This window comes from Ranitomeya imitator, chromosome 2 (assembly GCF_032444005.1).
Source record: "Ranitomeya imitator isolate aRanImi1 chromosome 2, aRanImi1.pri, whole genome shotgun sequence".
Taxonomy (NCBI): domain Eukaryota; kingdom Metazoa; phylum Chordata; class Amphibia; order Anura; family Dendrobatidae; genus Ranitomeya; species Ranitomeya imitator.
Genome location: NC_091283.1, coordinates 413,169,773 through 413,195,661, shown reverse-complemented (window position 1 = coordinate 413,195,661; position 25,889 = coordinate 413,169,773). Strand labels below are relative to the sequence as shown.

Here is a 25,889-nt window from a genome sequence, read left to right as displayed (position 1 = left end):
TAGCACTGTATGGTGGCTCACTAGTTAGCACTGTGTGGTGGCTCAGTGGTTAGCACTGTATGGTGGCTCAGTGGTTAGCACTGTATGGTGGCTCAGTAATTAGCACTGTGTGGTGGCTCAGTGGTTAGCACTGTATGGTGGCTCAGTAGTTAGTGCTGTGTGGTGGCTCAGTGGTTAACACTGTATGGTGGCTCAGTGGTTAGTGCTGTGTGGTGGCTCAGTGGTTAACACTGTATGGTGGCTCAGTGGTTAGCACTATATGGTGGTTCAGTGGTTAGCACTGTATGGTGGCTCAGTAATTAGCACTGTGTGGTGGCTCAGTGGTTAGCATTTCATGGTGGCTCAGTGGTTAGCACTGCAGCTTTGCAACGCTGGGGTCCTAGGTTCAAATCCCACCAAGGACAACATCTGCGAGGAGTTTGCATGTTCTCACTGTGTTTTTGTGCGTTTCCTCCAGGATCTTCCCACACCCCAAAGGCATACTGATAGGAAATTTAGATTGTGAGCCCAACTGGGGACAGTGATGATAATGTCTGTAAAGCACCATGGAATATGATAGCGCTATATAAGGAGAGAGATATATTAAAACTGCACAATAATAAATTAATGAGGAAAAAGGTGCAAACACGAAATACAATTAACACTTATAAATGAAGTTCATACGCACCAAACTTCATAAATCTATTATCCAATATTACATTATATTTAAAAACAGGACCACAGTGGATGATAATGAAACTCCATCAGCAGAGCAGCATAAATAATATATATATAAAAAAATCCTAATTGGAAAATAATAACAAAAAGGTATTCACATACTGTATATAAGGAAATAGCAGATACTGTGAAAAAGTAACATAAATACTGATCCAATATAGTATAAAAGTATAATATATACATAAAAAACGTAGTACAAAAGTATAATAAATACAGATAAAATAATTCATATATGGACAATAATATGAAATGTAACAAGTAAACAATTAAAGTGCTGGAACCTACGTATAATATGAGGATAAGTAAAAAAAAAGTAAGAGGTATAGTGCATGTAATAAAGGATAAACGTGTGCATGATACGTAGACATAAATTACACCACAAGTTTTACTGAAAGGGAATCTGTCAGCAGTTTTTTGCTATATAATCTGAGCACAGCATAAGGCCAGTCTCACACGTCCAGATAATTCCGGTACCGGAAAAAATCGGTACCGGAATTATCCGTGTCCGTGAGCCCCTACGTTTCTGTGGCACATCAGTGTGGCACACGTGCGGCACACGTGTGCCGCCCGTGTGCCCACTGGGTACCACACGCACCGTGCTGGGTACCACACGTACCAGCATCTGGTGCTGAAGCCGTGATTCATATCTTCCCTGCAGCAGCGTTTGCTGTAGAGAAGATATGAATAATTGTGTTTAAAATAAAGATCTATGTGCCCCCCGCCCTCCCACCCCGTGTGCGCCCCCCACTGTTCTGAAAATACTCACCCGGCTCCCTCGTTGGCTGTCGCTGCTTCCTGGTCTGGCCGCATCTTCTCCTGTATGCGGTCACGTGGGTCCGCTCATTTACAGTAATGAATATGCGGCTCCACCCCTATGGGAGGTGGAGCCTCATATTCATGACTGTAATCGGCGGCCCCACGTGACCGCTGATACAGTAGAAGATGCGGCCAGACCAGGAAGCAGCGACAGCCAACGAGGGAGCCGGGTGAGTATTTTCAGAACAGCGGGGGGGGGGGGGGGGGGCGCACAGCGGGTGGGAGGGCGGGGGGCACATAGATCTTTATTTTAAACACAATTATTCATATCTTCTCTACAGCAAACGCTGCTGCAGGGAAGATATGAATCGCGGCTTCAGCACCATGTGGGGGGGACAGCGCTTACTGTAGCGCTGTCTCCTGCACGGTACACGGACTGCACACGGACAACGTCCGTGTGCGGTATGTGTTTTACACGGACCCATTGACTTTAATGGGTCCGTGTAATACGTGCGCTCCCACGAACACTGACATGTCTCCGTGTTTGGCACACGGAGACACGGTCCGCAAAAAATCAATGACATCTGAACAGATGCATTGATTTTAATGTGTCTACGTGTGTCAGTGTCTCCGGTACGTGAGGAAACTGTCACCTCACGTACCGGAGCCACTGACGTGTGAAACCGGCCTAAGGTAGTGGATGAGACACTGATTTTAGCAATGTGTCCCTTACTAGTCTGTGAGCTGTTGTTTTTCAATTCAATCAGTGTTTTATCAGCAGTAGATTATCCCTGCCTTGACTGGTGCCTGCATGCATCCTAGTCCAACTCCACCACTGATTAGCAGCTTAGTGTTATATATGAAAAATCAGCCTTTTTTAACTTGTCCTCCTATTAGATTGTGCACTTTCATTCTTTACTTGTTACATTATCTGTACATTTTATTTATTACGGTACTTGTTATTTTTGCCTTCCTCTGAAGAACATGTAAGGCCTGCGTCACACTAGCGAGTTTTACGGACGTATGAGAGGCGCAGAAAATACGGATTGCATACAGTACAATTATTCTCTATGCCCCAGCTCCTATCTGCCATATTTTACGGATCCGTATGATACGGTCTTCTACGGCTGCGTTTGTCAGCGTATTGCGCAAAAAATCCACCAATGAAAGTCTATGGGGGCGAGAAAATTATGGATTACACACGGACCATGCGTGTGACTTGCGAGAAATACGCAGCGGTGTTAGAGAGAAAAGCCGGCAATTCAGTGCGGTGTACAGTAAAATCACACTGACAGAATAGAATAGAATAGGTAGAATAAATGTCTACACATAATATAGGGGTATATATATATATATATATATATATATATATATATATATATATGTCAATGAGACAAATATATGTATATATATATATTTAATTCAGCGCTAGATAGCAGAAAAGCTGGTAATTCAATTGCTGGCTTTTCCTATCTCCTTCACAAACCCGAAATTATATGAGACATGGATTACATACAGTAAACCATCTCATATCCCTTCTTTTATTACATATTCCTCTTTAGTAATGTAAGAAGTGTCTTTGTGTCAAATTTGGTGTCTCTAGCTATTAAATTAAAGGGTTAAATCCCGGAAAAAATTGGCGTGGGCTCCCGCACAATTTTCTCTGCCAGAGTGGTAAAGCCAGTGACTGAGGGCAAATATTAATAGCCTAGAGAGGGACCATGGATATTGCCCCCCCTGACTAAAAACATCTGCCCCCAGCCACCCCAGAAAAGGCACATCTGGAAGATGCGCCTATTCTGGCACTTGGCCACTCTCTTCCCACTCCCGTGTAGTGGTGGGATATGGGGTAATGAAGGGTTATTGTCACCTTGCTATTGTAAGGTGACATTAAGCCAGGTTAATAATGGAGAGGCGTCAATTATGACACCTATCCATTATTAATCCAATAGTACAAAATGGTTAATAAAACACACACACATTATTAAAAAGTATTTTAATGAAATAAAGACACATGGTGTTTTAATATTTTATTATACTCTTACTCCACCTGAAGATCCTTGTCACCTGAAACAAAGTAAAAAAAAACAAACAACAATATTCCATACCTTCCGTCGTTACAGTCTTATCCCACGCTGTAAATCCATCTGAAGGGGTTAAATCATTTTACACCCAGGAGCTCTGCTAATGCAGCTGTGCTCCTGACTGTAAAACTTGGTGAATGAATGGAATGCAGGGGAATGTATTGTAGTTACCTCGAGTCGCGGTGATGCGCCCTCTGCTGGATGAAATCATATGAACTCGAGCCTGGGAACTTTTCTGAATATTTTCCCACGCTCGAGTTCATATGAGTTCATCCAGCAGAGGGCGCATCACCGCAACTCGAGGTAACTACAGTACATTCCCCTGCATTCCATTCATTCACCAAGTTTTACATTGCGGGGCAGATGTTTTTAGCCGGGGGGGGGGGGCAATAACCATGGTCCCTCTCTAGGTCATTAATATCTGCCCTCAGTCACTGGCTTTACCACTCTGGCGGAGAAAATTGCGCAGGAGCCCACGCCAATTTTTCCCGCGATTTAACCCTTTATTTTACCAGCTAGAGCACCCAAATTTTGCACATACACACTACTAACATTAGTAGTGAGGAATATGCAAAAAAAGGGATATGAAAAGATTTACTGTATGTAACCCATGTCTCATATCATGTCGGGTTTGTGAAGGAGATAGCAAAAGCCGGCAATTGAATTACCGGCTTTTCTGCTATCTAGCGCTGTATGAAATATACTTACATATATATATATATATATATATATATATATATATACATATATATGTCTCACTGACATATATATATTTATACATATATATATATATATACTAGATTGTGGCCCGATTCTAACGCATCGGGTATTCTAGAATATGCATGTCCCCGTAGTATACGGACAATGATGATTCCAGAATTTTGCGGCAGACTGTGCCCGTCGCTGATTGGTCGAGGCAACCTTTATGACATCATCGTCGCCATGGCAACCATTATGACATCTACGTCGATACTGTGCCCGTCGCTGAATCAGAAACGTGAGATTTCTACGTCCTTTATGACATCATCGTCGCTGTGCCCGTTGCTGATTGGTCGAGGCCTGGCGGCCTCGACCAATCAGAGACGTGGGATATCTACGTCCTTTATGACATCATCGTCGCTGTGCTCGTTGCTGATTGGTCGAGGCCTGGCGGCCTCGACCAATCAGAGAGCCGGGATTTCCAGGACAGACAGACGGAAAAACCCTTAGACAATTATATATATACTAGACTGTGGCCCGATTCTAACGCATCGGGTATTCTAGAATATGCATTTCCCCGTAGTATATGGACAATGATGATTCCAGAATTCGCGGCAGACTGTGCCTGTCGCTGATTGGTCGAGGCAACCTTTATGACATCATCGTCGCCATGGCAACCATTATGACATCATCGTCGCTGTGCCCGTTGCCTCGACCAATCAGACGCGGGATTTCTACGTCCTTTATGACATCATCGTCGCTGTGCCCGTTGCTGATTGGTCGAGGCCTGGCGGCCTCGACCAATCAGAGAGCCGGGATTTCCAGGACAGACAGACAGACAGACAGACAGACGGAAAAACCCTTAGACAATTATATATATATGGATCCATTGTGTGTCCGTTTTGCAAGCCGGCAAGAAAATCTCGCAGTACGGATGTCATACGGAGGATGACATGCGCAAAATACGCTGCCACACCCTGCCTACGGATGACATACAGATCACTATTTTGGGAACATTTCTGCGTATTACGGCCGTAAATAACAGACCGCATTTTCGTACACCTAATGTGATGCCGGCCTTAGACTATAAGTTGAAATCGTTGAACTTATTTCTACCTTCAACCTTAAAAACTCAGGAAAAACTCTTCTTTTACTACTTCCTTATGTATATCTATACTTTTTGTTATTATGTTTTAATTAAGGTATTATTATTATTATTATTATTTTATTATTTTTTTGCATAAAAAATGTATTTATGCTGCTCCTTTGGTCCCTGTTAATGCCATATTATTAGCAAATGTAATCTTTAATTATCATGTTATCGTGTAATGTCTAATAAAGCTTTATGAATTCCTGGAGTGGATGAACTCTATTTATAAGTGTTCATCCTTCACCAGTTCAGGATTTTCACCACTGAGTTAGATTACACATTACACATTTTCGAGTATAATGCGCTCATCTGAGATAAATGTCTGGACGATTTTGTGATAAATAACTTTATAAGCATAAATTGGTATATGTTGCTCATAAGCGCCCATGTTTAAGGGGACCTGTCACCAGATCAAAAGTGGGTATTTTTTTATCTTATTTTATTCCCACTGTTCCTCTGAGTAATCCGTTCTTTAGTTTTATTAAATACGCTATACGGTTCCAGAGATATGGACTTTTTTATTTAGTTAGTAAGCTGAGTCTTATTGTTTTAACTTAGGAGGTGTGGCTCATGGGATTCTTGGGGGGCGTGTCTTTAGGCTACTATATGAGCCACGCCCCTTTTTCAAAGACCATAAAAATCAGCTCTAAATTAAAAGGCCCATATCTCTAGAAACGTATGATGGATTGCAAAAAAACAAAAAACAAATTACTCAGGGGGACAGTGGGAATAAAATGAAGGCAAAATTAGTCACTTGTCACTTAGTGACTGTTTCTCCTTTAAGAAAAAAATATTATACTATCTATGTTTATGTATATATATATATATATATATATATACATATATATATATATGTATATATATATATATATATATATATACATATATATATATATATATATATATATATATATATATATATAATTATTGTTTTAACGAATACCTTTCCATACAGCAGAAAAAGGGTATAGTGGACTATACCAAACTAATGGAAGCCAAAATGGACACAGCATTGGCCTCTAGTAGCTAAATGGGGTCCTATTAAATCTTTAAGCTACTTCTCTGCTGGTTATTGTAGTCCGACTACAACTGGAGATTACACCTACAATGAAGGCGACATAGACTGTCCAGTCATCGTTAATTCAATAGTAGCGTGTCACTGACAGATCCTCTATAACAACTTATTACAGATGTCACATTTCTGTTCAGAAGATAGCAAAGGTGATGGATTTTCTGCAAATGTCACGTCAGCCATGACTAATGTTCGGCAGCTATGCAGAATACACGGGGGTCTCTATGAGCAGAGGGCTGGGCACTACAGAGCCCTGGCCCCCGATTGTCCCTGGTGGGCACTTAACTAGCAGGATCTGGGGGACTGGTAATGAATTTCCCACTTATATCTACAATCAGTCTGACACCAAAGAACACTGCACCGAGCCGTCCCCGAATGCATGAATTATATAGAGGAGCATTTCTAAAAATGTTTCCGTGTGACAAGCAAACAAGCGATGTGTAATCATTGTAATCAGAGAGAACGCCGGGCGCACATAAACCCACAGTCAGTAATAACCATCTCTGCGGAGACTGGCACACTGCAACTGAGTTAATAAATCAGCGGAGACTTCTTAAGTGGAGCAAACTATGTATGCAATATTAGCATGTTCTAATTCCGGGCCACAGCAATGACGTGTGGACCCCCGCGGCACGGTATTAAGGGTAGAAATGGAGTATAGCTCAGTGCTATCCACCAGAAACCATATTGCCATCTCTAGTGTATAAATAATACCCCTATACTGTATAGTACCCAAATAATAGCGCCATAAATAGCTGATTAACAGTGCGTGTATAAATATCACCACACAGTTAATTCATAGTACCAGTATAGTATCCAAGTAACAGTGCCATGACCAGCTCTATACCTTACATGCAGTTATAATACCACCTTACAGTGCAACTATATAGTACCTAAATAATAGCGCCATCACCAGCTTATATGTCTATGCAATATTGCACCTATATAATGCCACTATAACAGTGCTGTAATCAGTTGTATACCTTATATGTCTAAATAATGTCAACATACAGTGCAATTATTTAGTAGCAATATAACAGTGACATAATGCTGTATATCTTATATGTCTATATAATATTGCCGTACAGTGCAACTATATGGTAGCCAAGCAACAGTGCCATAATCAGCTGCTTAGCATGCATGTCTAAATAATACCACCATACAGGGCATCTATAAAGTACCAATATAATAGTGCCATAATCAGCTATATACCATACATTCTATATAACACTATACAGTCCCACTATATAGTACCCACATAACAGTGCCATAATCAGCTGTATACCGTACATGTCTATATAACATCACTATACAGGGCAACTATAAAGTACCAATATAGTAGTGCCATAATCCGCTGCATACCGTACATATCTATATAATATTGCCATACAGTGCAACTATATAGTACCAATATAGCAATGCTCAAATCAGCTGTTTACTGTGTGTCTAAATAATATTGCCATACAGGGCAACTATATAGTATCCACATAACAGTGCCTTAATCAGCTATTTAGGGTGCGTGTCTAAATAATATCACCATACAGTGTAATATCATTATATAGTAAACAAATAACAAAGTCATAATCAGCTGTATAGTGTGCATGTCCATACAATGCAATTACCGTAATACCACTATATAGTACTGAAATATCAGTGCCATAAACAGCTGTATAGCATGCATATCTAAATAATACCATCACACAGTGTCAAAATAATACCACCATACAGAACCCAAGTAATAGCGCCATTAATAGACACAAGTATACTCAGCTGCTTATGGCAGGCTTATTTGGGTACTGTACTGTGGTGTTATCAATGCATTGCATTGTACACACACTGATTAGGCATTGGTATCTGGGTATTGTTGATGACTTATATATTGCTATTCTTTAAGATTACACTGTATAGCACTTTATTTAGGTACGGTATGGTATTATTAATGCACTGTATAGTGATATTATTTAGACATTCACACTATAGAGCGGTTTTGGCACTGTTATTTGGCTACTATTCAATATTATTATTGAGGCACTGTATATTGAGATTATTTAGACTCACACTGTTACTGAGCGTAAATTTTAGGGGCCTCAAAGACAGTGAACCAACCTAAAGGTGTCATAAAGGGCCAAAGGATCTGCTAGGTTAGGACCTTAAAGGGGTTCTCCACCTTTGGGGAGATTTTTTTTTCTCAAATGCAAGTGTTTGCGGGCTACAAATCGTTTTTTTGCCATTGGGTTTCAACAACTGTGATGTGGCCTGTGGTCATAAAAAATGTAAGACAGATAAAAGAGTTAGAAACTCCACCAGAAAATGGACACCGACAGATTCCCAGTTACCTCTTTCTGCAGTCATCAATAAGGAGGCAATAGAAGGTAAACGGTGCAACATTTTTAATTAAACCCAATTGCAAAAATTATTTTTAGCAACTAATACATGCATTTTAACAGCAACAAAAAAAAATGTCCTGAAAAGGTGTACAACCCTTTTAACATGTCCAGTCATCTTTGTTTTGCAGGATACAAGATTTCCTGGGAAGAGTTTAACCAAACCAACACCAGAGTAACCCACTATCTGCCCAACCTCACCTTGGAGTACCGGGTCACGGGGTTGACGTCACTCACCACCTACACCATCCAAGTAGCCGGCATGACATCAAAAGGCCAAGGAGCGGTTGCCTCCTCCACCATCTCCTCCGGTGTACCGCCAGGTGGGTATAGCCACAGCACATGGAGTGATTGGAGAGTCATAATAATAGCTTTCCGTCTTTTTTTTTTCTTTTAATATTTACTGGAACCGAGCACTGACATTGTCACCATGACTTTGCCTTTTGTGCGCTTTTCCATTAGCCAAGGCACTTGATAATATAATTGTTCTCTATTACAAAAGGCTAATCTGTCATCAGCTCTGCGGCGGCTCGTCACCTCGCCATCTCTCTGATCGAAAGGAGGATCGCCTGGACAATAACAGTAATTAATCTCATTTGGGCAAGCTCTGCCTGATGACACAGATTAGTAATATGCTTATTAAAAAAAAACAGGCTAATCTTTTACTATAAGGTATTGGTGGGAAAAAAACTGAAAGATATAATTTCCTTACATTTAGTAGCAAAAATGTGCATATTACATAACACATATATCCAAAATCATAACATTGTCACATTTTACATATACATTATAACAAAGCAATATACCGCATGCCTGAAAACAAAAAGGTGTTTGGAGCATTGCTAGCCTTCAGTGAATAGAAATGTTCTTTTCTTTTTATATCACTTGGCTAAAATTCCATCCTGATTGTTGATTGTGTTCTCCTGAGACGAGTCTAGTATAGAAAATTGGGTGTAGATTGACATCTTACAGTAGTGCACCAAAATTCTGGGAGTTTTTACCATTTTGCAAGAAGGATATGCAGCCCTAAAATCAAAGCAAACCAAACCAAAGAAAAAAACAAAGCAGCCCTAAAACACCAAAGCAAACCAAATCAAAGCATCTTTAAAACCAAAGAAAACAAAGCAGTTCCAAAACCAAAGCAGACCGAACAAAATAGAAAAAACAAGTCAGCACCAAAACCAAACCAAAGCAAACCAAACCAATGAAAAAATAACAAAAAATCTCCAATTCCAAAGCAAACCAAACAAAAAATAAAAAAACAAAGCAACCCCAAAACCAAAGCAAGCCAAACAAATTAAAAAAGCAAACCAAATCAATTAAAAAAGCAAAAAAAAAACAAAGCAGCTCCAAAGCCAAATCAAAACAGCTCCAAAACTAAACCAAACCAAAGCAGCTCCAAAACAAAAGCAGACCAAACTAATTAAAAAAAGCAGCTCTAAAACAAACCAAACCAAAAAACGGCCCTAAAACCAAAGCAGACTAAGCAAAATAGAAAAGGAGTCCCAAAACCAAAGTAAATCAAACAAAAAAAAAAAACAACAAAACAAAGCAGCTCCAGTACCAAGAAAAAACAATGCAACACCAAAACCAAAGTAAACCAAACCAAAGCAGACAAAACTAAATTTAAAAAAGCCAAAGCAGCCCCAAAAGAGAACCAAATCAATAAAAAGCACACAAAAACCAAAACAGCTCCAAAACCAAAGCAAACTAAAACCAAGCAAATAGCAATGCAGCTCCAAAACTAAAGCAAATCAAACCAAAGCAATGGCAAAACCAAAGCAAACCAAATAAATAAGTAAAAGAAAGCAATTCCAAAACCAAAGCAATGAAACAAAATCCGAAGAAGAGATAAAGAAAACAACAAAGCAAAGAAGTTTGTGGTAAAATGTCTGCATGTTTTTGTTTAGGAGGGATGGGGGATACCATGGCAAATTACTGCAACCTGTGAACTCAGCCTAGAGACATGGATAGCCGCAAAGCTTGCTACAGCGTGTGTCAACAGAACAGAACTTGATCTGGAGAAGCCTCTGAATATAGATGAAACTTTCCATTAACTGATTGCAAGCAGAGATCTTGAAACTGAAAAGTTGAACATGTTAGAATGTTGTAAAACTGAACTGCTAAGATTTGAATAAGTTCTTTTTTTTAATTGGGTCTAGAACAATTTTTTAAAATGAGTTTAATTAAAAATGTTGTACTGTTTGTGTTGCACTGTGGCTATACAATGAGTTAACTGAGATCCTAGAAGTGAGCTGGCTATGGGGAGTGTGTAACTACACATAATGCTTTTTCTGAGCTCCTCTCAGCTGATTTATGACCACAGACATCATCAAAGTTGAATGTGTCGGGAAATAAAGGGCCTGTAAAAGCCGAACGGTGCAACATTTTTATTGAAACCCAATTGCAAAAGTGCGTTTTACCTCCGAATACATGTATGTAGGTTAGTGTTTTCAAAAGTGGACAACCCCGTTAATTACAAATATGTGGATGCAGTTTTTGACATTCCTGTATGTCCTACAGAATTGCCTGGAGCACCAACCAACATCGCCATCACAAACATCGGGCCTCGCTCAGTCACGCTTCAGTTCCGACCAGGTTACGATGGTAAAACCTCCATCTCCAGGTGGCAGGTAGAAGCCCAGGTGAGAAAATGAGGAGCAAACATATTAACACAACACTCTGCTTTATAATATGTTTCTTCCAATGACCACTGAGCTTCTCATCTTCTAAGGTTGGAACACAAGGAGAATCGGAAGAATGGGTTCTCATACACCAGTTGGCGAACGAGCCCAATGCCCGCGCTATGGTGGTGCCTGGGCTGAATCCTTTTACCTTTTACAGGTAAGCTGAGACAGTTACACAGTGTGAGGCCATTTCCCCCACCAGGGTATAACATCTGACGCCTCGTCCCCCTGGAATGTAACACCCGGCCCCTCGCCCTCCGGTGTATTACATCCAGCTCCTTGACCCCAGGGTATAATATCCGACACCTTCGCCCCCAGTGTATAACATCCGGCCCCTCACCATAGCATCTGCCTGTGACAGAATGGTTGGTGGTAAGGAGCTCCCTGATACGAGTGCAGTCCTGTAATAAGAACCACCGGGGTAACAAGTTGGTTCATCACATTTCTTCATCACAAATCTTCTCCCATCATCTGTGATTGATATTGCTGAGAAGTGAAAGGAACTGCAGCAACTCAGCCACGAAGTGGAGACCCCTAACATTACAGAGCGGGGTCGCCAAGTGCTGAGAAGCAGCGGGCAGAGAACTCACCAACGTACGGCAGACTACATAACTGCAGAGTTCAGACCTCCTCTGTAATATCAATACAAGCATTGCACCCCAGCCGGGAGCTTCATTGCCGAGCTTCTGCATGCAGCCTTATGTCACCAAGCACAATGCCGAGAGTCGGATGGAGTGTTGAAAAGCCGCCACCTCTGTACTCTGGAGGACACGTGTTTTGTGCAGTGATGGATCACACTTCTCTATCTGGCATCTGGTGAAGGAGCCTGGGTTTGCTGAATGCCAGGAGAATGCTACCTGGCTGACTGCATTATGCATAGTTTGGTTGATTAGGATAATACTATGGGCTATTTGCTGTTTTTCATGGGTCGGACTCGGCCCCTTAGTTACAAAAGAGAAATCTTAATCCTTCAGCACAAGACATTATGGACAATTGTAGCCTCCATCTTTGTGGGAACAGTTTGGAGAAAACGTTTTTCTGTTCCCCATGCCCAGTGCACAGGGTCCATACAAACATGGTTGGGGAGTTTGGTGGAAGAACATGACCGGCCACACAGAGCTCAGACCACAACCCCATCTAACATCTTTGCGATGAGGTAGAATGGAGAATGTGAGCTCGGCCTCTCTCCAACATCAGTGTCTGACCTCGCAAATGCTCCTCTGGATGAAGGGAGTAAAAATTCCCCTCAGACGCCTCCAAAATCCTATAGAAAATCTTCCCAGAAGAGTGGGATCTGTTATATCTGCAGAAGGGCCAAACTCCTTATTAATGTCTACGAATGTAGAATGGGAAAAGCTGCTGTAGAGTAATGTATTGTGTCCAAATACTTGTGTCTGTACAGTGTATGTGCCATGTTATATGTATTTATGGAAGATTCTATTTTTCCATAGTTTCCGCATGCGCCAGGTGAACATTGTGGGCACCAGTCCTCCCAGTTTGGTTTCCAGGAGGATACAGACATTGCAGGCACCACCAGACATGTTTCCAGCTAATGTGACCCTACGTACAGCCAGTCAGACCAGCCTTTGGGTGCGCTGGGTGGTGAGTGCTAATCAAGGCATTAGATTTATGACTTTATTATCTGATGAACCCTACACAAGTTATTCTCATGTCTGTGATGGAAGCGCCCCCACCAAATGACAATCAGCCCTATATCTCACAAGCCATTCTTTCCTGCAGCCTTTGCCAGAGATGGCATACAACGGTAACCCAGAATCTGTGGGGTACAGGATCCGATACATGAGAACTGATGGAAAAGGGAAGTCCTCCACCCACGTCATCCATGACCGCATCGAGAGGGAGTACACGATTGAAGACCTGGAAGAGTGGACGGAATATTCTGTGCAGGTTGTTGCCTTTAACACCATTGGGTCTGGTCCCTTGAGTCCCATTGTGGTGGCAAGGACAAGAGAGTCAGGTAAGAGGCAGTCTGAAACTTTTGATCATTATCTTAGACAAATCAATTTAAATAGAGGCGTTTATGCATCATGGATGACCGTATTGGCAGAGTAACTAGAGTTGTCTGCTCGAAAATGAATAAATCTGTTTGGCAGATGTATCTACCTACGTTTAAAGCTCGCCATGTACATCAGATAGCTGTCGGCCCTCCATACATATGCACACTCACATCCATGAGGCCTACATTTGTCCTGAATGGGAAGATGGGGTAACCCGCAATCAGACCCCTCTTACGGTGTCAACCTTGAGTACCAAAATGCCAGACCTTAAAAATCAACATACATTGGGGGAAGGTTGAACATGGGTAACTCTGCTCCATTCAAGATGGGGCATGATTCCTGGATCCAGAGCCCCAAACTGGGTATTGTGGGGGAACGCAGCAAACAGTAAGTTATCCCTTATTCTTTAGAAAGGGGATAGCTTAATATTTTGGGAATAAGCCTATAATCTAGTACACATGGCTAGCTGAAATGTGCGCAGTTCTTGATTTTTGGAGATAGTCTCAATTACCGTCTGCCAACAATCCAGTGTGTGACACCATACAATGTATATATGGTATATATACAAGTGCTTCCCACAAAATTAGAATATCATCAATATCATCAGTATTGATGATATATCAGTATCATCAGTATTCAGTTCTTCAATACAAAAAGTGAAACTCATATATTATATAGAGTCATTACAAACAGAGTGATCTATTTCAAGTGTTTATTTCTGTTAATGTTGATGATTATGACTTACAGCCAATAAAAACCCAGAAGTCATTATCTCAGTAAATTGGAATAATTAACAAAAGACACCTGCAAAGGCTTCCTAAGCATTTAAAAAAGGTCCCTAAAGGTACCGTCACACTAAACGATATCGCTAGCGATCCGTGACGTTGCAGCGTCCTGGCTAGCGATATCGTTCAGTTTGACACACAGCAGCGATCAGAATCCTGCTGTGATGTCGTTGGTCGCTGCAGAAAGTCCAGCACTTTATTTCGTCGCTGGACTTCCTGCTGACATCGCTGAATCGGCGTGTGTGACACCGATTCAGCGATGTCTTCGCTGGTAACCAGGGTAAACATCGGGTTACTAAGCGCAGGGCCGCGCTTAGTAACCCGATGTTTACCCTGGTTACCAGCGTTAAAGGAAAAAAAAAATAAACACTACATACTTACCTTCCGCTGTCTGTCCCTCGGCGCTCTGCTTCTCTGCCCTGTGTAAGCGGTGTGTCACCGCTGTGCTTTCCGGCCGCTGTGCTTACACAGGGCAGAGAAGCAGAGCGCCGAGGGACAGACACCGGAATGTATGTATGTAGTGTTTTTTTTTTATTTTTACGCTGGTAACCAGGGTAAACATCGGGTTACTAAGCGCGGCCCTGCGCTTAGTAACCCGATGTTTACCCTGGTTACCGGCATAGTTGGTCGCTGGAGAGCTCTCTGTGTGACAGCTCTCCAGCGACCAAACAGCGACGCTGCAGCGATCGCTTAGTGTGACGGTACCTTTAGTCTATTTCAGTAGGCTCCACAATCATGGGGAAGACTGCTGACTTGACAAATGTCTAGAAGGCAGTCATTGACGCACTCCACAAGGAGGGTAAGCCACAAAAGGTCATTGCTAAAGAAGCTGGCTACTCACAGAGCGCTGTATCCAAGCATATTAGTGGAAAGTTGAGTGGAAGGAAAAGGTGTGATAGAAAAAGGTGCACAAGCAACAGGGATAACCGCAGCCTTGAAAGGATTGATAAGAAAAGGCCATTCAAAAATTTGGGGGAGATTCACAAGGAGTGGACTGCTGCTGGAGTCATTGCTTCAAGAGCCACCACACGCAGAGGTATCCAGGACATGGGCTACAAGTGTCACACTCCTTGTGTCAAACCACTCATGACCAATAGATAATGCCTGAAGCGTCTTACCTGAGCCAAGGAGAAAAATAACTGGACTGTTGCTCCGTGGTCCAAGGTGCTGTTTTCAAATGATGAAAGTAAATTTTGCATTTCATTTGGAAATCAAGGTCCCAGAGTCTGGAGGAAGAGAGGAGAGGCACACAATCCAAGCTGCTTGACGTCTAGTGTGAAATTTCCATAATCAGTGATGGTTTGGGGAGCCATATCATTTGCTCGTGTAGGTACACTGTGTTTTATGCTTCCCTCCGCCGAGAAGCTTTTTGCAGATGGAAATTTAGTTCTCCAGCAGGACTTGGCACCTGTCCACACTGCCAAAAGTGCCAATACCTAGTTTAAAAACAACAGTATCAATATGCTTGATTGTCAGCAAACTCGCCTGACCTTAACCCCATAGAGAGTCTATGGGGTATTGTCAAGTGGAAGATGTGAGACACCAGACCCAACAATGCAGACGAGCTGAAGGCTGCTATCAAAGCAACCTGGGCTTCCATAACACCTCAGCAGTGCTACAGGCTGACTGCCTCCATGACACGCTGCATTTATGCAGTAATTGATGCAAAAGAAGCTCAGACCAATTATTGAGTGCATTTACTGAACATACATTTCAGTAGGCCAACATTTCAGATTTTAAAATCATTTTTCAAGCTAGTGTTATAAAGTATTCTAATTTACTGAGAAAATGATTTTTGGGTTTTCATTGGCTGTAAGCCATAATCATCAACATAAATAGAAATAAAAACTTGAAATATATCACTCTGTTTGTAATGACTCTATACAATATATGAGTTTCACGTTTTGTATTGAAGAACTGAAATAAATGAACTTTTTGATGATATTCTAATTTAGTGAGAAGCACTTATATATTGTTCTACATAAGAGTAATTGCACGATCGCGTCTCGTCCACAGTTCCATCCTCTGGACCCAGCAATGTCTCCGCTCTGGCCACAACCTCAAGCAGCATCTTGGTTCGTTGGAGCGAAATCCCAGACCCGGATCGGAATGGACTCATCCTGGGTTACAAGGTGACTAGCCTTTCATAATCTTTTTGCAAAAAATTTGGTCTTAAATTTGCAATCTGTTTAGCTTTGGGTTCAGGAAAGTCTTGTCGCTTTTTATGACTTTTGCTTTCCATAGATTCTCTACAAGGAGAAAGATTCGGACAACCCTCCCCGGTTTTGGCTGGTGGAAGGTAATGCCTCTCGAAGTGTTCAGCTTACCAACCTGGGAAAATACGTCCTCTACGAAATCCAGGTCTTAGCTTTCACCCGAATTGGCGATGGAGTACCGAGCGCACCAGCAATCCTAGAGAGGACCCTGGATGATGGTAAGATTGTGTTCTGCAGAACACCACCAACTCTCACTACATGTTTTAGACTGTGTGGCGGACTGTGGTATATACTATATACCCATAGTACACAGTTTCTGACAGATCTACACCCAGCCGTCAACTACTGCAGTTTGCACTCTGTATGAGGTGAGCGAGAGAAGCCAGATGAATCACGGCTTCATGTTTCTATCTGTTTTCAGTTCCAGGTCACCCAGTGGGAATTCTGTTTCCTGAGGTGAGAACAACCTCTGTCCGCCTCATTTGGCAGACCCCCGCTGCTCCCAACGGTATCATTCTAGGTAAGAACTTTATTTTTTTCACACTAAGATTGAGATCTACAAAAATGTTACTTCTTTTTATTTTAATGGTAGAAAAAATTTGAATAATTAAGAACTATTCAAGGAGATACTTCCTGGCATCGCTCCATCCTGGGTTATCCTTGACCACTTTTTTCATTACTAAGGAGAAGCAAAAATGTTGCAAATGAATGTGTGCCATAAACGACCAATTTGTTTTACAGTGATAAACTGGTGCAAATTAAATACCTTTTCCCCATAGACTTTGATGCAAACGATATCACATTTTTTTTTACCATACAGCTTATCAGATCACTCACAGATTAAACACAACCAACGCAAACACCGCCACCGTGGAAGTGCTGAATCCGAGTGTCCGGCAGTATACCGCCACGGGGCTCAGACCAGAATCTGTCTACTTGTTTCGAATCACAGCCCAGACCCGTAAGGGATGGGGTGAGGCTGCGGAAGCGCTAGTAGTGACCACCGAAAAGAGAGGTAAGCAAACACCTGACACGGAGTCCAAGAATTAAAGCACTAAGGGCCCGATTCATACTTCTACTTTTTTGGGTGATTTTCACCATCTTCGTTTTTTTTTTCAAAATCTATTTTAGATGTGCGTGCCTTTTTTTTGTTATGTTTTGCCTATATATATATAGTATTGGGTGAATGGTTTGAAGTTTGTAGATATTTTCATCTGATTTATCAATTGCGATTTTTTAAAAGCATTGTATATTTTTGACACCTGTAATGTTGGCGTAAAATTTTGCATGATAACAGAACTTACTAAAAATGTATGATCCGTGTGATCCGTTTATGAAGAATTTGGAGCAAAAAATGTCAATGGATATCACATGACAGAAAAAAGAAAGTCAATAATCAGGTACAAAATATAAATCATATTGCTCTAGAGGAGAGGGTCAGTCTTGCAAATCCTAATCAAGACCCTCTCCTCTATTTAATCTTGATAGGAGGTCTTTCAAGCGATTGTCTTTCTTCAATGAGTATCATTTCTTACCTATATCCTGGATAAGTAATAAATTCTAGATCAGTGGAGGTCTGACCCGTCGGACCATCTGCAATCACTAAAACAGAGGTCTCCGGTTCCCTTTTTACCTAAGCCGCAGTGCCTTGGCTAGGAGCGGTATGGATGTAGCACCACGGTCAGGTGTACACATTGCGGTCCTAATTAAACCAACTGTTTAATTTTTATTTCATAAATCAATAGTACATTTGAAAATAAACAACTTTGTAATATGTCTTATCAGACTTTCTCCTCCTGGACTGATCATTCTTTTAAGATTCTATGTAGGGGGAGGAGCTAGCGGCCGACACAGACATTCTGCTGCAAGTTCTCCAGAAATGACAGTTACAGTCTCCATAGAACTTTATAATCACCAACCGTCATCTCCTATCTCTGTAATGGGAAAGTCTGTATTCACTGGAGACACATTTTACCCATAAATTGAGAATTTTCAGACTGAAATTTAGTCCAGGAGGAGAAAAAGCAGATTTCTCTAATAAGATATATTATAAAGTTTTTTTTATTTTCAAATGTTCTATTGATTTATGGAAATAAAAATTAAAATGATGGTTACTCTTTAAAGTTTGTTGAAAACAGCCATATTCTCATTTGGCAATTAATTAATTGGACCTCCACTGTTGTAGCATTTATTACCCATCCAGTATTTCTAACAGGTATTATTTTTTATCCTTTTATATGGGTTTCTGCATGGATGGCAGCGCAGACGCTTATTCTCTTCCCTTTTGCAGAACGTCCTCAGCCCCCCAGTAAGCCCATAGTCCTACAGGAAGACGTAAAGTCCAGAAATGTGCTGCTCTCATGGGAACCAGGAAGCGACGGCCTTTCTCCTGTGCGTTACTATACCATCCAGACGCGAGAACTACCCAAAGGACGATGGGTGGTGCAGTCTTCCTCCGTCAGTCACAATGCCACCTCCGCCGTTATAGACAGGTAGAAAGTCTATTGTAACCTGTTTCCAACATACACTTTGGTGACAGCCATTGTGTGAACGAGGCCATTAAAAGGACTCTGTCACCTGAATTTGGAGGGAACAATTTTCAGCCATAGGGGCGGGGTTTTCGGGTGTTTGATTCACCCTTTCCTTACCCGCTGGCTGCATGCTGGCTGCAATATTGGATTGAAGTTCATTCTTTGTCCTCTGTAGTACATGCCTGCACAAGGCAATCTTGCCTTGCGCAGGCGTGTACTATGGAGGACAGAGAATAAACTTCAATCCAATATTGCAGCCAGCGGGTAAGGAAAGGGTGAATCAAACACCCGAAAACCCCGTCTCTATGGCTGAAAATTGTTCCCTCCAAATTCAGGTGACAGAGTCCCTTTAAGAGAGTTAAGGTCCGGAAAGGTTCTGGTCCCTTTTTAGCTTAGAATAAGAGTGTGGTGGCCTGTCTTTGCATTTATTTTAGAATTTTAGTAATGCCAAGAAAAAAGACTGACTCTATACCCGACACAATGTCTGCCACCAAATTATAATTATTTCAGACACACGTAATGATGTCACCATCTTCTTTGTGGTAATATTTTAGGTTAAAACCATTCACAACATACAAATTCCGAGTCAAAGCAACAAATGACATTGGGGACAGTGAATACAGTGCAGAATCGGAGTCCCTAACAACACTGCAAGCTGGTAAGTCTTACTGCATCCCTACTATTCAGATGATGCAATCTAAAGTCCCTGATACACAATAGACTAACGTCAACTGAACCCACCGATATTGATGGGTTCCAACAGAAGTCTAATGTGTATGGGGTACCCCTGACAGATGATGTCATGGAAGATAAGGATCCAGCAAATCCGATTTTGGATTGTCGATTCTTTGTTCTCTGGGTGATAAGCCACCGCTAGAGATGCCTGGCAACATCTCTCTCATGGAAAACATAGGAGATATAGCCTCCAAGATACCGCTATCTAAATTGTATGGGGGGGCTTAAGGCTAGAAGGCTGCTATTCAGCAGGCGGAAGTCAGAGCCTTGCTGTTAGTTGCCACCTTATCTTATTGGGTGTTAACATGTGCATTGCAGAACCACCAAAATGGATGGAGGTGTTTAAACAGGTAATAAAGAATGTAATAAAATTACCCCCATCACATAGTTCAAATGACAGCCAGCCTAGTCTCTTATCAGGACGACCTGCAGTCTGAAGAAAAACTGCTCTTGAGACTTAAGTCTCAACTGACAGAGAAGCTTTATGGTAAGCAAAATACACATATATCCATGACATCAAAAGAAATAAATCTTCTCCTCGACTGACTCAGCACAAAGGATTTTTTTTCCAGCCTCAGTCCTCCTATGCTGCAGTCAGCCAAGGAGAATATTTATTTCCTGTCACAGGCCTTCTCCCCAACTCACAGAGGTGGGTTAAGTTTGCTTACAATACAGCTCCTCTGTCAGTTGAGACTTAGATGTCGGCAGCTGAGTTTCTTTAGAATGCCTCAGAATGAAACGTGACTAGGATGGACTGCTGTTCGAATTATGTGACAGGGGCCATTTTATTACAATATATAACTATATTACCCTTTTTCTGATTAATGGTAATAATTCCAGGTGTGCACCATTTTTAGCAATTTATTTTTCTAATATTCCAGCACCAGATGATGCACCAGCGATTTTATCCGTCACCCCTCAGACAACCACTTCGGTATTAATTCACTGGCAGGTATGTAAAACCTTAGATATATTTTTTGCATGGTTTGTCTTACTTCTAGCTGCTGTTCAGGAAATGGATTCGTTATTCCAGTTTACCAGCCAATTCACGGCACAAAGGGGCTGACTATAGTGTTCTTCAGTGGGATGACTGTCAGGAATTATTAGTATGTTCATCGGTATCACGTAGTATTAGACATTGGTATGTTCACACGCAGCTTTGGAGCAGGTCCACAGCAAAAAATAACCTGAAAAAAAGCTGAGAAATGAATAGAAAAAAACTTTGGAGCAGTTTCTATGTAAAAAGGACTTCATAAGTTTAGACTTCTAAGCGTTTTTTAACAGCATTTAGTTTCCAAAAAGGCCAAGCGGTTAAAAAGTGAGCCGTCCATTCTTCAGGTGTTTTCTACTAGTCAATGGGAAGGCGGAAAAAAAATGGCAGACATCTTTTGGAGTGTTTTAGGAGCGTTTCAGCCCAAAAAAAATACATTTTATTCATTGCATAATGAACTATAAAAAACTTTAAAAACACCAACAAAAAAAAAACTTCTAAAAAAAAATGTAAAAGAGAAAAAAAAAAGTGCTGGAGTTTCCTCAAGCGGTTTCCCCTTGAAAACTTGGTCTGTTTCGCTGATCTGAAAAAAAAGACCTTAAGTGAACAGACCCTTGCATGCAAGTGTGAATGACTCTCTTTATATCTTTAGGCTCCAGCAGAAGACAAAATCAATGGCATCCTTCTAGGCTACCGAATCCGCTACCGTGAACTTGTATATGATGAGATGAGGAGTTTCACTCTGCGAAACATCAACGACCCCAATGCCAAATGGGCAGAGTTAACATGTAAGTAATGATGAACATATTCTGCGCCTTCTCCCAAACAAGATCAGTCTTCCTTTATGACATCTTTCTTAATATTAACATGTTTCATGTGGCATGTATGTACATAACCCCAAGGGCACAGCTGTGATCAGTGGCTCCCACTTAGGCTATGTTCACATTTGCGTTCCGCCGGGCTGCGTCGGGCGCAGCCGCGGCGACGCATGCGCCCCTATATTTAACATGGGGGCGCATGGACATGCGTTTGCATGCGTTTTGCGATGCATGCGTTTTTTTTGCCGCAAGCGTTAGGGCGCAGAGGACGCAGCAAGATGCATTTTTTTTGCGTCCAAAATTAGGCAAAAAAGGACGCATGCGTCGCAAAACTATGCGTTTTAGCGTGCGTTTTTGTGTGTTTTTGTTTGTGTTGTGCGTTGCGTCGCCGACGCAACATCGCACAACGCAAATGTGAACGTAGCCTTAGTTGCACTGTCTAATGGGAATCTGTGGTGATCTACAATCCGTCTTCAGTCTCATGAGAGGCTCAGGCTGCTTCTGTGTTTTCCCCCATGCTTTACACTGCAGCTCAGATTATTCAGATTAGCAGCTATTTTTGGAAGATATTGGTTGTGCAATAAAAAAAGATATATTTCATTCACATGGATATTAATAAAACTCCTACAAAATAAAATCACCAACTACAGTGAGTAAACAGCATCACATTTCATCTACTGTGAGCCAGAGAGATGATTTGTCACTTGCCATTCTCACCTCCTAAGTGGCACATTAATCTGCATGGTACTTCAGCTAATTAACCGCTCGTTGTAGCTTTTCTCTTCTGTTCTTTATCCATTCTAGTAAATGTGTGCATTAGTTTAGAATTAATGAGTGCAGAGGTGTAACTTCAAATATCTGAACCCTGATACAAAATCTAACAAGGCCCCAAACTTGTATTTTATATTCACTAGCAGAGGAATCATTGCACAGGAATAGTTAATACAGTTATGTCACATAAATAATCATAGAATATTAAAATAATAAGGTCACAGTACAGAGATGACACAGTACAGAGATAATACACACAGTAATGTAAAAAAGAATATGTGAGCGGGCACCACTGAAATAACGTCTATGATAGATGCCAGGTGCTACGTATGCGCCAATAAATACTTGTACAAAAAAAGAGAGAAAAGAAGCGCAATAAATGTGCACACTCAGCTGTTATTTAGAAAATGTGAACAATGCTTTATTGAGGCGGAAAAACACAGTGCCTATACATATAAAAACATTTAAAACAGCATGTAAAAACATACCAAAACATATCACTACCGTACCCTCTGGATAAAGGAGTACGGTCAAAAAGCAGACCCCATAGGGAGAAATAATCCCTCAAGACTAGATGGTGAGTATATAGAAAAGATTTTTTAATAAATGGTGCACACAAAATGCTGCAGGGCATGAAAATCAAGGCTTCCCAATGGTAAAAGATATAATGAAATAAAGCGCTGTCACAGCTGGTGTCGGATTCACTAGATGGAAGCTAAGTTGACTCAGTGAGTAAAGCAAGAGCTATACATTGTGCACACGATATGCTGTAGGCATTGTGGCGGGGCAATTCCCAGCAGTGTCACAGCTTTGTATAGCTCTTGCTTTACTCACTGAGTCAACTTAGCTTCCATCTAGTGAATCCGACACCAGCTGTGACAGCGCTTTATTTCATTATATCTTTTACCATTGGGAAGCCTTGATTTTCATGCCCTGCAGCATTTTGTGTGCACCATTTATTAAAAAATCTTTTCTATATACTCACCATCTAGTCTTGAGGGATTATTTCTCCCTATGGGGTCTGCTTTTTGACCGTACTCCTTTATCCAGAGGGTACGGTAGTGATATGTTTTGGTATGTTTTTACATGCTGTTTTAAATGTTTTTATATGTATAGGCACTGTGTTTTGCCGCCTCAATAAAGCATTGTTCACATTTTCTAAATAACAGCTGAGTGTGCACATTTATTGCGCTTCTTTTCTCTCTTTTTTTGTACACACAGTAATGTCACATAAACAATCATATAATCAGAATAAAGTAATATCACAGTACAGGGATAATACACACAGAGATGTCACAGTACAGGGATAATACACACAGAGATGTCACAGTACAGGAATAATGCACACAGTGATGTCACAATATATGAATAATGCATACAGCAATGACACAGTATAGGGATAATGTACATCGTGATGTCACAGTACAGGAATAATGCACACAGTGATGCCACAGTACAGGGATAATGCACACAGAGATGTCACAGTACAGGGATAATGCACACAGAGATGTCACAGTACAGGGATAATACACACAGTGATGTCACAATATATGAATAATGCATACAGCAATGACACAGTATAGGTATAATGTACATAGTGATGTCACAGTACAGAAATAATGCACACAGTGATGTCACAATATATGGATAATGCACACAGCAATGACAGTACAGGGATAATGAACACTGTTTTGTCAAAGTACAGATATGATACACAGTGATGTCATATCATATGGATAATACACAGTGATGTAATGGTATAGGGATAATACACACAGAGATGTCACAGTACAGGGATAATACATATAGAGAAGTTACAGGACAGAGATAATGCACACTGTAATGTAACAAGTCAGGGATATTATACACAGTGATGTCCCAATACAGGAGTAATAAACACTGCAATGACACAGTACAGAAATAATACACACAGAGAAGCCAAAGGACAGAGATAATGCACACAGTGATGTCACAGTACAGAGATAATGTACACGGCAATGTCTCAGTACAGAGATAATTAACATTAATGTAACAGGACAGTGCACACAGTATAGTGGTAGATTTTTAGTGCAGGTTAGCAAAAACAAACTACAGCTACCATCTGTCCATGGCCGCAGCACAGCACTGTGTTCTGTATGAGGACGATTATTGGAGCCATATATTTGAGATTAGTTATGCGACCTCTAAATGTCCATTTCAAGCGTGTTACTATGACATCACATGGTGTCCTGCTGTCAGTGATAATGTCCAGAAGAATAAATACCCGTCCTGGCAGAGTCCCCTGACGCTGCGGTGTCTTGTCCCAGCACATCCGCCTCTGCTGAATTCATTCCAGGCGATAGGAGGTACCCGTCATGTAGTGGATGCATCATCTGGAGAGCCTGCGACTATCTGACCTCAGCGAGGAAACGTGTGCAGCGAATATACCAGAGGACGTCTCTGAATAATGGAGATCAGATATCTGCCGGAAAGACAAAGAAATAAAAGAGCAGTCGCATTATTATAAGCATTGTCATTCAAGGGCGGCTGGACGAGATTGTGTCGGTGACACCAGTTTAACGTTACCCTACCTGAATTTTGTGGGAATCGAATATATATATGAATTCATTATGCACTATTGGGAGTCGTTGGGAGGCAGAATATCAGATACTCTGGATTATTAGGTGACAACCTTACTGGGTGCCATTGCAGGACCTCCAGAAATGTTGTCCGTTTCCACCTCCCAAAAGTGAGGGACCTGGCAAAAAGGATTAGGAGAAATCTGAAATTGCCATTAATAGCCCAAAATTCAGACCTGACTATCAAAAAAAAAAAAAAAGTTCATTGCATGCAAGGTGAAACCTCCGGGTCGGTCGTGCACACAGCCGTCCCTATACTGTCTGTACGGAATTGTATGTTGTGTCCATGTGTCGGCATGTTGTGTTCATTGTATACTAACAGCTCTCCTGCCCCTGCTCTTTACCCCCCATCTTGCCCCAATTCCTCCATCTTCTTCCCAATCTGCCCAGCTGCCTACATGGTCCGGAACCTGAGTGAACCGTCTCTCACCCAGTACGAGTTGGACAGTAAGTGTGGTCCTGACTTATATAATGATGCCTTAATAATGATGTGGCATCAGACATGAGACAGAACTGAACATTCCTCAACGAGTAGGAATCCGGCATCGTCTCCTCTTCTGTCTTATTACCTACTCGGGGTATATTCGCATATGGCCGATTGGTTGCAGACATTTCTACAACCCTCCTGTTTATCCCACTGGTTCTTGCAAAAATTCACGTGCTGCCCAAAAAAACAATCCTATCCAAATGAATGGAAGTGATTCAACAAATCGCTCCCGTGTGAATATACCCCAACTAGATAGGTGACAACCAATATGGTTACTACTCACATTAGCCAAAATTTGCCTAGCTAAGGGGTGATATTAGAATAATGGGTACATCACTGTATACAGTTGAAACCAGAAGTTTACATACAC

At 41.3% G+C, this 25,889-nt stretch overlaps 1 protein-coding gene across 1 annotated transcript in view; it reads left to right on the top strand.

Annotated features, from left to right (window-relative positions):
- SDK2 (sidekick cell adhesion molecule 2) overlaps positions 1–25,889 on the top strand; it is an 839,306-nt gene that overhangs the window by 773,702 nt on the left and 39,715 nt on the right. Inside the window, exons 21-34 of the mRNA XM_069750729.1 lie at positions 8,994–9,185; positions 11,386–11,507; positions 11,597–11,706; positions 13,001–13,151; positions 13,290–13,527; positions 16,369–16,484; positions 16,597–16,786; positions 16,990–17,088; positions 17,389–17,583; positions 18,859–19,060; positions 19,654–19,757; positions 20,716–20,786; positions 21,478–21,613; positions 25,423–25,479. Coding sequence (XP_069606830.1) covers positions 8,994–9,185; positions 11,386–11,507; positions 11,597–11,706; positions 13,001–13,151; positions 13,290–13,527; positions 16,369–16,484; positions 16,597–16,786; positions 16,990–17,088; positions 17,389–17,583; positions 18,859–19,060; positions 19,654–19,757; positions 20,716–20,786; positions 21,478–21,613; positions 25,423–25,479 — 1,983 coding nt within the window. The remainder of the gene's footprint in view (positions 1–8,993; positions 9,186–11,385; positions 11,508–11,596; positions 11,707–13,000; positions 13,152–13,289; positions 13,528–16,368; positions 16,485–16,596; positions 16,787–16,989; positions 17,089–17,388; positions 17,584–18,858; positions 19,061–19,653; positions 19,758–20,715; positions 20,787–21,477; positions 21,614–25,422; positions 25,480–25,889) is intronic.